Source organism: Acanthisitta chloris, unplaced genomic scaffold (genome assembly GCF_000695815.1).
Source record: "Acanthisitta chloris isolate BGI_N310 unplaced genomic scaffold, ASM69581v1 scaffold3706, whole genome shotgun sequence".
Lineage (NCBI taxonomy): Eukaryota > Metazoa > Chordata > Aves > Passeriformes > Acanthisittidae > Acanthisitta > Acanthisitta chloris.
In genome coordinates, this window is record NW_008678608.1 from 65,162 (window position 1) to 83,052 (window position 17,891).

Below are 17,891 nucleotides of genomic sequence, written 5' to 3' on the forward strand. Positions count from 1 at the left end.
TGTCTGTGCTGCAGACAACTCGTGGTTGTCAAGGTAGGGTGCTGCAGAGGGGCTGAGGACAGGCTGCAGCTGTGCTTGGTGTGCTGCAGGAGGGAGAAGGATGCTCAGCACTGTTCTCCCATGACCTCTGCCTGCTGATGAGCTCCAGAGGGAGCTGTGGTTTGCCTTTTTGCTCAGAGACGCACTCACAAGAAGCAGATAGCAGCAGAGAAAGGATAAATGTGTCGTCCCGTGAATCCCTCTTTTTCTCCCCTTTGCTCCAACCCTTCATAAGAAAACTCAGCTTTTATGAGTTTTCATTTTTAAGTGTTGCTTGTAAAACAGTCCTATGAAAATACATGTAGCTAATAAATGAAACCTAATGTGTTACCTTTGTTTATATGTTTTGTAGTAGAAATCAGTGAGAAACTTGCTTTAAAACCTCATGAGCAGGAGTGACATCCCAGGATTGTTACAGCTGTGCATTTTTCAAAATGGCATTTTAAACCCCACGCAAAGAGTTCTCCTTTAGTGTTAACGCTGACTATGTTTGTTTGATGCATAGTTGATCTAGAAATGTATTTTATTTTGAGGTGCTGCCAGCATTTGCCTCTTCCCTCTCAACAAGCCTGATTATACTGAAAACAAGGCAGAGCAAGTGAGGATACAAGGTTGGATGATTGCTGAGGCAGAACCACACATTTCCCTGTCAGTGCTGACACTCGTGTCCAGGCTGTGGGTGTCTGCTTTGCATTATCACCAGGCAGTTATTTATCAGGAAACACACCAGGCAAAGCCTTCTATTTCAGCTGGCAGCCAATCAGACCTCGATGATTTGCACTTTTTTGGTTTTTTTTATTTTTTTTTTTTTGAGATGGTGTTTATTTACGCACAAAACACAAACGTTCAGGCTGAATGCCTTTCTCCATCACTAGGGAAGCAAAGAGTGAGCCTGAACAGCAAAGATGTGGTGCTGCCACTCTGTCCTGCACATTAGAGTGTTAGAAATTCCCAACTGTACAGGGATGAAAGTGAAAATCCTAAGGAGTGTTGTTATGTATTTAAAATAAACCAATAGTCTATTTGGGTTCAGTTGAAAACCAACCTGTCTTCGATGGATTGCATGGCATTTAGTTTTAATTATCTCCTCCAGTTAAGAATCTGAAGCTGTCAAAAACAAACAGAAGCTTTTCTTTCTCTGTCCATGCAGGTGAGATATGAAGAAGGAAAGAGACATGTCTAAAAGCAGTGGAAACAATATCAGCATAACCAAGGAGTAAGTGACCAAAGCACTGATTTGACTTCATTTTATCTTTGCCTCTAAACATTGTTCCTACCTAAAAAAAAAATTCATCAAGCTGGTGTCCTGACAAATATGCAATTTGCTCGGAGTATGTGAATTCTTTATTCAGTTATTTCAGTTATAGTTATTAAGGTGCCTTTTAATGATATTTGTTAAAATGAAAATGTACTTACAATCATTAATTTACTGGATAAACAGACACCCACAATTATTCTTATTTCATTCTCTCATCACAAGGACAAATGTCTGTAACACCTGACTGGCTGCTACTCACATCTGAGTTGCAAGACACTTGGGTTGGCACGTTAATAACCTTAGTGTGTGAATTATCTCCAAGATGGGTATCCAAGTGCTTCTGGCTTTCCTGACTTCACACAGCTCCATGGAAGGGATCTTCCAGAAGTGTTTATGGTGCCATGAACCCAGAAACTGTTGTGTCCCTGCTGCAGTCAGGGCTGTGCATGTCAGGGAATTTTCCCCTTGCTCTAGCTCAGTGCTGGTGCATATTAGAGCTGAAATCTAAGGGTTGACCGATGCAATTCTTATCACTATTAGTAGGTTCCCTTGCTCTAGCTCTGTGCTGGTGCATATTACAGCTGAAATCTAAGGGTTGACTGATGCAATTCTTATCACTATTAGTAGGTTTCAGAGATGTGTGCAAAAACTCTGTACTGCTGTCTGTAAACAATTGCAAAACTGAATAAACTGCCAATTCATCTGCCTTAGTATTAAGTTTACTTGCTCTGTCTTGATAGGTTTTATTAGGCAGGTAATAAATCTACCCAATATTTCTAAGATTATAGACTCAGTGTAAGCACATAGTAAAGCTGATTTGCTGTCAGAGGTTTTGAAACTTTACTAGAAGTGTAAAAGGACAGTACACTGCAGATGCAGATTCAGAGCACTAAAAACAATTGAAATAATCATAAAAACCCTCACAAGAAATTGTTTTCGCAGAACTGTCACATTCCACATTTTGGCTAAGCCAGCTGTACATTTCTCAGTGTGGGGTAACCTGGCAGCAACAGATTAGACACAAATGAGTTATGATTTGGGCCACAGGTTCACCTCTGGCACTTTCTCTGACAATGTGGTACATTGTCCTGGTGATCTACAAACGGGAGCTGCTGCAGTATTAAACTTCCAGTAAACTTTGTATCTGATTACAGTTTTGCTATCATCATGTGTGTCTTTCTTTTTCTTACTCTTCATGTGGATATTAAAACCCTGTGCAAGTTGTAATATCCTGTGCAGCTTGGCACGAGGGGCTTAAGGAGTCCTTAAAATCAAAGATGCTCAAAATCCAGAAAAAAATCCTCTCTGTAAAGTAGACATCTACTGTTTGGGTTTTTTTTCTGAATCCTTCTTGTCATACCCTTTCCAGGAAGATCAGGGGAAGCACTACATGAGTAGTCTCCCAGCTGGGTTTCTGAGCACTCAGGTACAGCCTGTGGGGTTGGTCTCACCTCTGCACAGTCAGTGGCCCAAGAATCCACAGGATTATCAAAATTAACTTGGCAAATGTATAAATACATATATATACACTGCTAGTGACACTGCAGAATGATCTACATGATATATCAGCTCTTTTTGGAATGTCAAATGGATTTTATTTCAGTTTTTATAAGTTTTATAAATTTAGATTTTAATAAGTTTTGTGAAAAAAAAAAAACAGGGGTTGGGTGCTAGGAATTTATCCTCCACTTTTTCATTTGTCTGTGTGTAAAAGAGTTAGGAATATGTGTCTACACTCCTAGCCTTGCAGTGTATGATACATATGTCAGCTGATCTCCCAATCAGGTCAATGCCTGATTGAAAATGATATAAAATCAGGCCTAGAGAAACTCTGAGCTGTATGGAGCAGAGTGCAGCCTCCAGCTGCTGGGAGCACTAGTTTGCTCCATTTTGTTTGTGGAGGAAGATTTGTAGAGGTATGCAGAGACTGATTTCTGCCCTGCAGCCCTTTGCTCCAGAGGAGCAATGAAATCTGGGACCTCTGGTAGGGGAGAGAGAAGGGATTTCATATGGCAACAATAAGACATACAGCTCTAATAGCAACTGCTTGGCATTAAAAGCTTGGATAGGACCTGCTTCTTTCTTTCTACCTGTCCCATCTACACTTGATTTTAGCAGGGAAAAAGAAACATCACTCAACATTATTTACCAATTAACATTCAGTGTCCAGTAAGAGTAAGCAAATAGCAATATTTGCCTTCTACTTAATCATTCTTCATTCACCACAAACACAGGCTCTTTATTTATGTTTCTATAAAACTAGGCTAAATAAAAGAGACTATATAGAGGTTATTGAAGTATAATGGAGGCTTGGATAGGACAGAACGAAAATATTTCCATCATCTCAGGAAGTTTTTTTGCTAAAGATTATAACAAGATGGGCAACAAAACCTCATAAACTTTTGGGAAGTGGAAAGAAACATGCTGCCTGTTGGTAGCAGTTGGAGGATTTCAGGGAGTGTTTTGCTAGACTGCAATCATCATCACCACGTTTCCCTTTGATCTGCCTGGAGATGTGGCAGGATGTTTAAAGCTGGAAACAGCACTTTTCTAATGTTCTCTAACCTCAAAAACAAGATGCCAAACATAAGGTTTTTTTCCTCCTTTTTTCTCCCTCCAGCTCATTCCTGCCAGAACAGACTATTCAATTGTGTGCTGTGCATCATGACTCTCCCTGCTGAAGGAGGGGAGAGCTGTAGTATGGGGAATGAGAGGGCTTTTGTTGCTGGAGGGAATTTTTTACTAGCTCTTATTTTTTTTTTCTCTGTGTGTGAGAGACATAAAATGCTCTGGAAATGCACAGATTCTTCCTGCCAAGAACAGTTGTTTTCACAGCTCCCCTTTTGCCAATTTCCAACTGGTTAAGAAATAATAAAAATATAATAAAAAAGAGTTCTCACATACATATCCTAAACTTTCTGGCTGATGGATATTGTTGAGCAATAGAATCTGTAAAAGTGCCAAAATAACCTATTTCCCCAGAAGAATAGAAGAATCAAATATTAATTTTCAGAGACAAGAACAGATTCAAGGCTGAAGTGTTATTAACCAACTGTCTTAATTAAGCTAGAAGTATGATCTTCTAATATTTTTAAGAATTTCACTCAGCTGCTCGGCCTTTGGCTTGAATTTTTTTTCTGCAAAAAAAAGAGGTCTTTAATGCAAAATAATTAATTAATTAATCTCCAAATATGAGTGTTACTCATTTTGAATGCATAAAATATTTAGAGAGGATTCTAGCAAAATGTTCTACTCCCAACATTGACTTGACTTAATGCTATTCTAATTTACAAGTTGGTTTTGTGTATAACATCATGCCATGTGGGCTCTGAGAGAAGTATAGGAGATCATAGCATAAATAGAGGATAAATATGCTGTGGAACATGCACAAAAAGGAGAAAGGCTGTTTAGGAGTCAGAGAACATTGGAAAACAAAGGGAAATCTGTAACTTACTTTTCTGACACCTTCTGCCAGTGTAGCCCTCGGTACAGGAACACACGTTGGTTCGAACGCAGTGACCACCGTTCTTACATGGGGGAATGCACACAGCTAGTGAAAGGAAAATGGAAGTTTTTTGCACCAAAATCACACAGGGGAACAACACAGCCTAAATGCAGGCTCCTGATTTAGGGGCATGTGTTGGGAGACCAGCCTGCAGAGGTGTTTTTATCAGTTGTGGTAGGGGAAGGAAGATGAAGACCCTCATTCTGTCTTGTTTGTGGAAAGAATGTAGAGCATGGCTTCTAGCACATAAGGGCCTCTTTTAGATACCTGCAGTTAAGTGGTTGGAATATTCCTGAGAATTTCTTAGGTTCTTCAGTCTCTAGCTAAAAGGTTTCTTCAAGGGCTTCTGCCCTTGACATATAGATCTGTTTGATATCTACTAACTTGGCTTTGGTGCCGTTTCTTCTCCCTTTCTCAATGAAGCAGGAGGAAGGGCTTAGCTTTTCTTTGCCATCCATCCACTATATCCCCATATCAATTCCATATCCCACAAAAGTGGATATTTATTTTCAAGTTTTATCTCTGCCTAAAGTCTATCACATAAGGCCAAAAATTCCTAATCACCTAGATGTAGAAAATCACCTTCCATCTTGAACTTCAAGAGGAAGATCATCAAGTTACAGAGTGTATCATTTTTGCTCTCTCCTTTACCCACAATGTCATAAAAACAAATAACTTCCAGCAAGCTCCATTTGCAATTAGAGTTTTGTGTGTGAATTATTCACTTCCAAAAATATACATTGAGATTGCATTCATCTTGGAACTCCAGGAAAACAAAAGAGTAAGAGCAAAGAACTTTTAATATTGAAATAATTCAAGTTTGATAATAAGGGTGAGTTTATACTCACAGATTCAGGAGGAGTTACTCAAACAAATGTAAAGCATGTGGTATAAGCACAGGGATCTTTCAGCTACTTGAGCCCTGAACAGAAGTTTCTGTCTCCTGTATATTCTGTCTTAGATAATGGGTCATTAAAGCATTAACTTGACTTGTGCAGCACAAAGTGAGCAAGAAGCCCAGGATAGGGACAGCCTCAGTTTAGAGCACTCAGTCTAGGGTAGGAATTCAAACTCAGGTCCTGCTCTTTGTCAATCAGAGCAGTATTTGATCAGATCCTTGAGCAGAGATCTGATGGAGTCCTAGACAAGTCTCCCAAACATGACATTTTAAGGTGGTCAAGTTGGTGATACTGTGAGTTCCATTTGCAGATAAATTCTCATCTGGCTTTGAAACACAATATAGCAAACGTTACAGAGTAGGCAAAATGAATCAAGTACAGTCAGGCTTCAACATTTAATTGAATAGTTGCTAATTAGTAGTATCAGTGAGTTGGTTTTAGATTAATTATTTAGTTATCATTAATGCCATCACAAATAAGTTCTTACTCCTTCAGAGTACCATTAAGAACAAAAAAATATGGATTTATGACAGACTATGACATTGAAGGGGCACATGGAGTTATGACAAGGAGAGTCTCTGGATATACTTCATGTGAGGGCAGGCAATGATACAGGTGCTGTTTATATTTTAAGCCTGGATTCTTTATCAAGATGATGACTAGAACTTTCTTACCTCTCTGGCACTGTGGCCCATAGAAGCCATGAGGACATGAGCACATATTTGGCCGTACACAGATTCCTCCATTCAGGCACACTGGATTGCACACAGCTGTATGGGAATATAAAAGAACTCTTGAATCTCTGATAATTTTGAACTTTTTTAGACTGGACAGTCATCTGCTGCTGCACATGCCATTAGAACAATCATTTCTAGTAACCCTGTGATAAGTTTCATGCAGTTCTTGCTGCTCAGTTGTGCTGAGGCATTTATTCATGGTCAGCACAGTGGGAGCATTTCAGTGGTGCTTCAGCACAGCTTGGGGGATGAAATAGAGTCTAATTTAATATAACAATTTACTTTCTTTCTGATGTATTCCTTTGATTCACACAGTTCATTTGCTTCCATTCCAGTTTCCTCACCAAATGGCATTCCAAGGTAGTAAATGTAGTCACATCACATACACCCTGTAGAACCTGGAGATGAGCTACTAACTGTTTGTCTGCATTCAGTAGGGCATCATGGCATTTCTGTGAAGCTGAATAGCTGTGCACCACAAAACCTGTTTGTTCTGCACCATTTGAATGCCAGTTCCCACAGCACATTGGCTTATGCATCACCAGCAAAGCCACTTGTTGGGCTCCCTTTACCTCTTTATGTATGTTATTGCTGCAGATGATATAACAGGCATTAGGAATTAAAAGCTGTCTTGCATATTTCTATGTGGCAAGGACCAGACTGTTAAAAAACCCTATTAGAATTGCAAATTGATTTAGTTGGGAAGCCAATGTGTGAAGAATAAGGAATCTGATAAAGTTTTCATTGTAAAGCAGAGTAACACTTTAAACCAGCCTTTTTCCTTCTATTGTCTTTGTCTTTCAGTATCTTACAGAATAACCCATTAAATAAATTAAATACTTTTAAGCTTAAATAAATTAAGGGTCGCTAAAATGTTTCAGATGAACTAAAAGAGAAATAAAATGTCAATTCAGAAAGAGCAATAAGTGAAATTATAGTCTAGATGACAGACTTTTCTAAGGAACAATCACTCATGAAGTCAAAATGAACTTCTTTCACTGTTAGTAGGGAATTTAGATTATTTGCCTCATTGTCCTGTCTAGTTCACAGATGTCCACACTCTGTCATGCTGTCAGTGTTTATTTTTCCATTGGTAAAGTCTCTTAAGTCCCTTTTATTTTTTTCCATTTCCATATCTGTCTTCTTCCAGAGACTCCTATAATATCACTTGAAGTGGGAAACTCCAGCAGCATCTACGAAATACTCTGTGTAGTGCACACAAAACAGTGCTGGAGAGGTGAGTCTGGTAGTTTTTCACCTAAGGTATCAGCAGATGAAAAAAATCCTGCTGCTGTTATTCTGGGTTTGGAAATTACTGCTACTGTTGCTTCTTGCTTGTCCTCCTCTGCAAATAATCCATCCAAAGCCACAGCAAAATAAAATTGCACAACTCAATGAGAAGCAAAGGAGGAGACAGTGGGAACCAGAATGGTTAGTGGCAATCCCAGTCATTTACGGTGTATTTTAACTAGGCTAATTTATGTGTTCTCAGTAGTTCCATCATTTTAACACTTACAGGAAGAGCAATCTCCGGGAGATGGAGGTTAAAATGACATCTCTCACCTTCCAGGAAAGGTAATGTAGGCTGGAGGTGTCTTAGTCATTTAATATTCACCATGGCAGAGGCAGAGTGTCTCTGTAGCCTTGAGGTTTGGCACTGATTAAGGTAGTCCTCGTTCTTGCTCCTTTTAATATTTCACTATTTTACATGCCTTGTCCCAGGTGAGTGCTGTAGTTGCTGTGCCTTTGCAGGAAAAATATGTACTCCAGCTTTTAGCACTTAGATCCTGAGAGGGAGGTCTGAGCTGTGTCTGTTCAGAATGGGGTTCAAAACATGAGTCCTGACTAGAAACAGGGACTTAGTTCCAATCCTCACCTTGTCATTTGCACTGATGGGTGGAGGTGGCTTTTCCCTGAGCTCTCACATTTCCGTGGATGCTTTGTAGGTGCTCTGCAAGTACGAGACACAGGCAGGAGGAGCACTGTGAATTCTGGCAGCAGTGCAGGCTAAGAATTAGCTCCAGAATTACACAAGCCTGAAAGGCTGTTAAAAGGTTTTGGTTTATAACCCTGAGATTTAGATAAACATCTAAACTTATGAATACTTACATAAGCGTCTAAACTTAGGAGTACTTACATAAACTCAAAGCCTTCCAAGGTAACCCTGAGATTTAGATAAACTTCTAAACTTATGAATACTTACATAAGCATCTAAACTTAGGACTACTTACATAAACTCAAAGCCTTCCAAGGTTTCCCCCATTACTTGGACTCCTGTTCTCGTGCTTTAATTCTTTAAGCCTCAGTGCCCAGTGTGACTGGTGAAATGCAGGAACCACAGGGATTTCAGGCACCAAAAGTCACATTTAACCACTTACCTGTTTCACAAGAAGGACTACTCCACCCATTTCTGCATTTGCACTCATCTGGTGACACACAGACCCCACCGTTGTGACAGTGTCTGTTACACACCACTGGAAAACATCAGAAATTGGAATCCCTTTTCACTAACACTGTTGCAGATCTTAAAGTTGCTTTAGTACAGCAAATAACTGATAGTATTAGTCCAAGAGGTAAACAGAGGGATGGATCTGTCCCTTTCCTTGTTTTTCCCTCTCTATTAGAAGGCTTACATCTAAAATTCTTTGCTTTTTAAGTATTCCATATACTCCAATTCAGAGATGAAATTATATTCCTGTCAAGGACAACATGATATTTAAACAAGCTGTGAGGACTGGAATGGTGGAATTGCACATGTTTTGGTATTCAGCTAACATAGAAGAGTTTGAAGGCTGATTTTTTTCCCCAGAGGTTCTCTATATTGAACCTCTTTTTTAATGTGTATAGCAGAGTAACGTGACTCCTAATAGGTATGGTTGTTTTTTTTGTGTTCTCAAAATTAACATTACCACATTCACTCACAACCTTGACTTTCATAAATGTTTCTATAAATAACAAGTACATTTTTTGCTTGTTTATTTGTTTTTTCCAGAAGCATTTTTATGTAGAAAATGTTGATACAGACGTGCATATTTTTACATAATACATGCTATATTAATGCTGCTGGAGAGTATATGCTCTGAAATAGTTTAGCTACTGTATTACTTCAACATGTTTTCCTTGCTGTATTTAATCATGTTAAGGGGAATTATAGAAAAATCAAAAGGCTTTTTTTTTTTTGTCTCCTAATTTTCTGCAAAGTCAAATATGCCATGAGAAAAGCCATGAGTGAGTTCATACATACTTGTTTCACATCGAGGACCTACGAATCCATAAGCACAAGAACAAGTGTTTTGAGGTAGACAAGTTCCTCCATGCTCACATGGTGGATCACACTGTGCTGCAAGAATAAAACAGGAGGAAAAAAAACACAGTTCAAATAGTACATTCTGTGTGGTTATGAGCACAGTGCAGGTTACTTCTTTCCCCATACCATTTTATTAATTCAACAAGTAATTTGGCTGAGGAAAACACTGCAGGATAGCAATAGATATCACATTAGTAATACAGCACTAATGAGCAGCTATATAATATCTGCAAGGGAATGGTTTTAACCTAATCATATTTAACTTCTGAGTATGCACATTTTTAAGTACATATTTTTGAAGTCTAAGGATGGATCAAGTATAAATGCAGTTAATACTCAAGACCTTACCCATCCCTCTGCACCTTTACCTTGTGCATGGTTAGTAACCCTTAACAGGTGTCAGAAGTTACACTAAGGCAGAGATTAAGTATTTCTTCCTTATAGAAAAAAAGAGTTGCACAGGGATTTGTCAGCAAAATGGCAAACATTTAAGCAACAGTTTTAATATTTAATGAGCAGTGTGAATTCTGCAGACAAAGCAGCAAATTAGACAATGATTTCTTGACTTATTGCAACATGCATTGTCATTCTGTGGAAGAACTTATGAGCAGGTGTGTGGCTTAAAGCTGGAAAGGACTGAAATTCCTGAAACAAACTTCTTGCTGAAGACACTCACTTGTTTTTTAAATGTTGATCATTCTGAATCTAATGGCTTTATTGTACAAGGAGCCTGGAAGGTTTAGCCTCTTAAACCCAAGATCTAAGCTAGGTACCTGACACCAGATACCACGAACACTTTTATTTGTAGCACTCTAATAAGAGGTAATTTTGTATGGCAAACTCAAGAGAGGAGGATGAAGATCACTGAAGGTACAAGACGATCACTGACGCTCAAAGAAAAGGGGCTATGTGCAGGAGCAGAGCCAGTGTCAGCTGGCTCACATGCCTCTGGAAAAAAAAGCCACCTCATGTAACAGAATGAAAAATATCTTTCCTTCTGCTTGTGAAGTGAATACAGAGAAAAATGTTGCACTTTGGCACACTTTACCGGCAGAGTTTTGTCTTTTATAATGGATATGAAACTAAGCAAGGTTATTCCAAGGAAAACGTAAAACGAAGCTAAAGAGACCTGAAACAAAGCATCTTTCATTTTAAGTATTGTTACAAGGGAAAAGAACCCTAAAGTACCACATTTTGTTCTTAAGTCTGGAAAATGGACTGTGTGAATGGAAAACTAAATGAAGGACAAATTCTTTCGGCACCACAAAATTTAAACACAGTTATTGTGTTGAAGGTGTCCTCGCCTGTTGTGATTGTCACCAAGACCTCATATAAAGCCATGGAATATCAACTTTGCCATCCAAAAAAAGTAATCAAAGCCAGCACACATTGGCCAATTACAGTAACAAAGACAAGCTCCAGAAATGTTCCTTTAAATAAACCATTTTGACACAAATAACAGTGAAGAAATACATTTGGTATTAGATCTTCTCTCTAGGTACTTCAGTATTTACATTTCCTATTACTATAGAGTTTTTGCTGTGAAATTTTCAATGCTGCATTAAAGTAACTTTAGGATTTGACATGCCTGAAAACAGGAAACTCATTAGATGTAGTTTAGATTCATACTATACATGCTGAGAATGTTGTTAAGCTAAATTTAGTTTTGATTTGATGGGTTATAAGGTTTAGACATTTGCACATCAACATGTGTTTAGCTGAAATTTGAAGTGTACATCTGTGAAGAAAAAAGAAAAACAAAACAATACTGTCTGGACAATGAAGTAGATCTAGGTTCAGATTAGATATTAGGAAGAAATTCTTTACTGTGAGAGTGGTGAGGCACTGGCACAGGTTTCCCAGAGAAGCTGTGGATGCCCCATCCCTGGAAGTGTTCCAGGCCAAATTGGATGCAGTTTGGAGCAACCTGTTCTAGTGGAAGGTGTCCCTGGCCATGGCAGGGAGGTTGGAATGACATGATCTCTAAGATCACTTCCAACCCAAATAATTCTATGATTTTCGTTAGACCCATCTAAACAGTTAGTGCTAATCCTCCACAAATTTTCTCTAATTCAGCCACTGATAGAAGCTGCAGGAGCAGGTCAGGGGCTCAGGCACCTTGGGACCTCATGCTATTAGGGCAAACAGTAGGCAGCAGTCCATGATGAAATGAAAAGTAGAAGAAAGGGAAAGAAATTGCAGCTGTTTTAAATTTGTTATTCCTTTAAAACTGCAGTACTATGATGATAAGATACCACTCATGTTTGGGGGCTTGTGTTTGATCTCACTCAAGTCAAGGACAGGTAGAGGGCTCTGAAAGGAGAACACTGACCCATCCACTGCACACACATCCATCTGAAACATCTCCATTCCCCTGGGTTTGGGTAAGCACAGGACTTGTTTGTAAAGGGATTTCTTTGCAATTAGAAACGTACAGCACGTCGAATTGGTTAATATTCTCTGCGTGGAGACAGGGCAGTACACAACCTGGGAAAAATGTGCCACTCTTCTTAAAGCACATGAAATGTGATTGCGTTTCCTGTAGGATGATGGTTGCATAAAGCCTCCAGGTGCCTAAGTGCTATGCCAAGCACAGTGACATTCAAACATATTATGCTTTTTTTCAGCATGGTTTGTACATAGCACTTAAAGCAAATGTGTCCATTTGAATAGAGTACTTTCCATCTGGCCTTTATACATTCCAAGAAGCATCTGAACTGTCAGAAAAGAACATGGTATTTTGGATATTAAAACATTTAGGTCTTCTGGTGACATTTAATAGTAAAGTGTTTAAAACTGTTCTATTACTGGTGAATAGCAAAAGATAAAAACTGAACACTGGCTGCTATGTGAGACCGAGAGTAATATTCACCTAAAAGACATTTCCCTCTGTAATAGAAATAGACTGTTTGTGTCAAATTCTTTTCCCAGACTTCTATCTTTCATCTTCTGGAATGAATATTTTTTTTTCATAAGCATTTCCTAAATTGTAGAAAGGTATTGCAGTGCTTTCATACTAAGCAGTTTTGGATGGAATAAAATAACAGCAAAGAGGAAGACATTGCTGCAAATGGTCAGTCTTGCTGTCAAATGTACAAATGTTTATGTTTATAATTTAAAATCTGGAGGTGAAAATGGAGAAGTGCATTATTGTTTTCTTTGAAAGGGCTTTTTGGGAAATATCCTGAAACTCCTTTTTCTCCAGTAAAATGAGATCATGTACTTTTTATAAGTTTCTCTACAATAGTTTTTGGGGCACTCAGGAATAGCAGTTGCTGTGTTGTTTCCTCCATTTTCAATAGCCTAATCAGCAAATGTCTTCCAGGATAGAGTTATTGCTTAATATCTCAGCAGTGAGTGCCATCCAGCACGTGAGGTCCTGGGTCTGTACCACTAAAGGCAGATTGGAGGTGTGAGAGCATTACCTGCAGCTCCACTTCAAATTCTGAGCACCAGTCAGGTCACGACACACTTCACTGGAAGAAACATAATCTACCTTGTTCTATGCATTGTACAGTGTTTATTTTCTTTTACAGACACAGTAATCAAATTTCCCAACTGAACAGATGAATATGTGCAGCACAAGAGGGGCAGAAAATGGCAAAGAAAGTTTCCAGGTTACTGTCTTTTCTTTTAAAAAGTTGTGAACCAACGTCTTTCTTTTGCAGGCAAGATACATAGATAAAGGAAATAAAGCATAGGATTAAAGCATGTGCAATTAAAATAGCTCATGTGCATATTTAAATAGTCCAGCAGTCCAGAGCTCCATTGTGAGAGAAATGCCCATCAGAGCAACTAGAATATTAAAAAAGAATAACTTCACTGAATAAATTGGGAATTCAAATGCAGACACTGGTTCTGGTTAGGTTATACTAGTGGATTTTGTTTTGTGAAATGTCAGCTGAGTGCTCATCTGCAGGCATAAAAAAAAGAAAAAGCAAGCAAAGTGTTAGGAATTGTTAAGAAATGAGCAGAGCACAAAATGCCAGACTTTATTGTGGTCTATATCCATGGTGACCTGCCTCTTAAATACTGTGTTGCAGGTCTGATCCCCCAGCCCAGAAAAGATACAGTAAAAGTGGAAAAGATGCAGGAAAAGCTGGTAAGGATAACCAAAGTTACAGAAGAGCTTTTGCACAAAGAACAAGTGAATATATTCGGACTATGGGAAACACATGACTTGGGGGTACAGGATAGAAAACAGTGAAATCAGACACGGCCTGGAAAGGGTGAACAGGGCAGTGTTCAAAGGCATAGCCTTGGTGTTTTGAAGTATATGATCCATAACTTGCTGAGAAATTATTCTAGGCAGTGTCCCTATATCTTTCCCATATACTGCCAGAATGCAGTTGGTAGCTACTGGAGATAGGGGATGGACTTTTTGGTCTGATATGGTAAATCTTTTGGGGTATAAAATGTCAAAACAGATGAATGTCAGCTACATGATTTTTTTTTGCCTTGTTTCATCCAGCTGTTCATCCTGAGGTCATCATGCTTTCCCAACTACTCCATCTTTCTGTTATTTTGAAAGTTATTTGGTTTGAACAGTGGATTTTTAATGCCAAGGCAATGCCATGTTTTTAACTCTTCAGCAGAAATCATGACTCCTACCATTCTAGACTTCCCCTTCACTTAGAAAATACTGTGCAAAGCCTATAAAATATCCCAGAATTTTTTCTGACTTTGCATTTTTGAGAAAATGTTTCTAAAGTAGCATGACTTTATCTTCCACAACAATGCTGAGGTTCTTTCATGACTACTAAAAAAACCAGAAAGATGCGAGTCCTTAACTGTCACCTAACCCAAAAGAGTTTAGAATAATTATCTCTATTATATGGAATTGAGACTTTGACCTTTTAAATGTACAGTTTTAGTGATCAGACACTCCCTGACAAAGGAGTTTGGAGTTAGGGAAATAAAACCAAGGATGGCCAGAAATTTGGCTTGAATTCTTATCTTCAGTCTTCAGGTCTAGGTTTTTCAGAAAGAAGCACAACAATGATGCCCAGAGAAGAGTTTTTTTGTTAACTTCCAGCCTGTTACTGAATGGAAAGGACATGTTCCACCTTAGGGCACCCTAAGGAGCTCAAGGAGCAAAACAGCTGCTCTGAGGCAGTGCCATATGCACAGACCCTGCTGAATGAGCTGAGCCCAGGGAAACAACAGCATTTGTTTCCTTTCCCTTGTCCAGTGGATGCAGCATCTTTGAAAGTGCAGGCCTGTGCCCCTGTAGTGGTGTGGGGAACAGAGGCAAGACAACAAGAAATTGCTCTAAGTGGACTGATAACACCAACAAATATTTCAGAACATTAACCTCAAATGTTACAGAGCTATGCAGTACATGTGCCACTTATAATAAACTAGGCAAAATGTCAGAAACGTTCTGACAGCAATCCTGTTTGGACTTGTTTTGCATTACTACAGTGCTAGGGTTTTATTCAATTGGCATACTGAGCTGAGATGTGTGAAGCTCTGTAAGTGTTCTGACACTCCTGCAGTGCTCTTTGGCAGGTGATACGTGCTGTCCCATAAAACTGCTACAAGTGTACTATAGTAATGCATTGCTTTTATGGCATATATCCTTGGAAACAGCACTCAGAGTGAAAATTAGGTATTTAGCAACCTTCCTCATCACCAGAGGAACTCTTGGCTAGGTTTACTCCATAAGTGCCAGAGAGCATCTTCTCCAAGAGAAAACATGGGAGAATCCAGTGGACTACAGCAATATCTCCCCTACTTATTTTTCATTATTGTGTAGGTGATGCCATCTATCCAAAACATCACTCTGAAATGAAGCATTTCAAGGCTTGGCCTGTTTGGCAGACTAGTCTTAATGCTAGGCCACTCATAAATTGTTACATTGCCTTTGTGCAGGAAGGGGAAAGAGGTCAAAGACCTGAGAACCTGAACAGCAGTAGTAAAGGGTATGGAAGTGATGAGAAGAGTCTTGAGGAACTGCTTCATCTCACCTTATCTACAGTGTATGTAGCTGCTGCTGGAAGGACAAGAATTAAGACTCTAATCCTTGTTATGCCAAAGCAAGATTAGCCAAAGCAAGGATCAGCTTCTTACAGATGGTGAAGTTGTCAAAAGTGAAGGGAGTGATCTTAATGGAATCTCCTAAGACCATCTGAACACATCTCAGTTTAGATACCTGAATATAAGCCGAACACACTGACATCTAGATAAGTTCTTCCAAAAGAAGGTTGAAGGTTAGACCTGATGATCCCAAGTGGTCTCTTCCAGCCTGTGGTCATTCTTCCAAAAGAAGGTTGGAGGTTAGACCTGATGACCCCAAGTGGTCTCTTCCAGCCTGTGGTCCTGAGTCTGTGACTCCCAAAGCAGAATGACAGAGTAATGAACTTCCAACTAAATCATAACAGGGAGACTGAGAGGCTTGTCCAAAGGGATAAGAATATTACAGATATAAAATATGATTTACTTCAGAAGAGAAATTATCAGGATGCTGCTTATTTTTCCCTACTCGTCCACCAAGCCTGATTTTGAATCTGTGCAGTGGGGAAGAAAAAAAAAAAGCATTCTATCACAAAATAAATACCACTTGGTAAAGTATTTATTATCTTAGAGTATTTTTAGACACTTATTAAATAAAGGTCACAGTCCCACAAGTGCAACAGGTATTAAAACTTGCTAACAATGGGCTGTTTCTTTTATCTCAGTGAATTTTGATATCAAATAGGATGGTGGCAACTAGTAATAGTGTCTGAGACTGTCAGCAGTTGTTGCATTGAAACCTGAAGATTTTGCAAATGTTGGTTTCATCTAAGCTTTGATCACTTGCACAGTTTTGCTGCCTCCTGTTCTTAAAGGGTGTTGCTCCCTTGAGGGGAGTTGGTACAGTTGTGCCAGCATTGTAAGGTGGTGATAGCTAAGGTTATCACAGGCCTTAATCCAAGAAATTATCCTCATTTTTCAACCTCATCTGTCGTGATGAATCCACTGCATCTGTCATGGGGAGAGACATCCACAGCTGGAGGTACAATGGGTGCTTTTCACACTACTGGCCATGCTCCAGGGTACTGCCTGCAGGTGCACAGAGGTGATCAGGACAAAGCAGAGGAGGGAGCAGACAGGCTAATTACTGAGTCAGGTGCCATGGTCAGCGACAAGAGACAAATAAAGGATGTTTGTGTATAGTGTCATCAAGCCCTGAGACACAGAACGATGCTGGTAATAAAGTATTTCATCCTAAGGACTCTCCAGAGAGATTTTCAGTAATACCAGTAATTGAAGAAAAAAATCTCATTTTGTGAGACAGTAAAAGGCAGAGGTAGATTTATATTTTAAGGTAGATTTTTGTGTTAAGGACTATACTGATGGGCATTCTAAACATACACACAGCAGCCACCTGTCCAAATCCACAGATATTCATATATACATGGGTCTTTGAAGGGAGACCATTCTGTGGTCAAACTAGCTTTGGGCTTCCCAGTACTGGGAGCTATTTGGTACTTTTCCATCTCCAGGTATAAAACAGAGGTCGAAGACAGGGAATTTTGTGCCAAGTAACCTTAAGTACTTTAGAAGGGGCATTTCAGAAATGTGTAATCAGGCAAGAAATGACAGCACCCAAGATTAGAATAACCTTTTTGTGCACATTTTGTGATATAACTCCAGCACTAATCTGAGCTCAGGGGGCTACAGTAATGCTGGGGGTTTTACACCCCATGAAGCTTTGCTTACAGCAAGAAATCCCTGCAGGGTCCTCCACAGAGCATCACAGCTGAGACCCCCCCATGCCTGTCTGTGGAGCATGAGAGACCAGATGCAAAAGAGGGTGAAATAGATGATGCAAATAATTTTGCTTTGTGTAGTGAAAGGCCAGTTAAGCTATAAACTTATCAGAGAGATGTCAACAAAGGGTGTGATTAATGATAGCAAAGTCAGGGAATTCATTGCTTCAACAATGTGAATAATTCTATTGTTTTATGGAGGTATTCTCAGCTGCCTAATAAATAACTCACTGCACTGTGAAAACCCTTCTGATGTTATACATTTCAGATGACAAGCTCAGTTTTGTATTTAAGTTATTAGATAGATATATACAAGTAATTTTTAAGGTAGTAGGCCAATTAGTTTTTCCTAGAATATATGCTGTGTAGAGAATTGGAGTCAATTTTACTCT

General features: G+C 39.1%; 1 protein-coding gene across 1 annotated transcript in view; it reads right to left on the bottom strand.

Annotated features, from left to right (window-relative positions):
* LOC103804345 (von Willebrand factor D and EGF domain-containing protein-like) overlaps positions 1-17,891 on the bottom strand; it is a gene marked incomplete at its 3' end in the record, with an annotated part of 91,039 nt that overhangs the window by 18,462 nt on the left and 54,686 nt on the right. Inside the window, exons 12-15 of the mRNA XM_009076955.1 lie at positions 9,683-9,778; positions 8,817-8,912; positions 6,376-6,471; positions 4,752-4,847 (exon numbers count right to left, since the gene is read on the bottom strand). Coding sequence (XP_009075203.1) covers positions 4,752-4,847; positions 6,376-6,471; positions 8,817-8,912; positions 9,683-9,778 — 384 coding nt within the window. The remainder of the gene's footprint in view (positions 1-4,751; positions 4,848-6,375; positions 6,472-8,816; positions 8,913-9,682; positions 9,779-17,891) is intronic.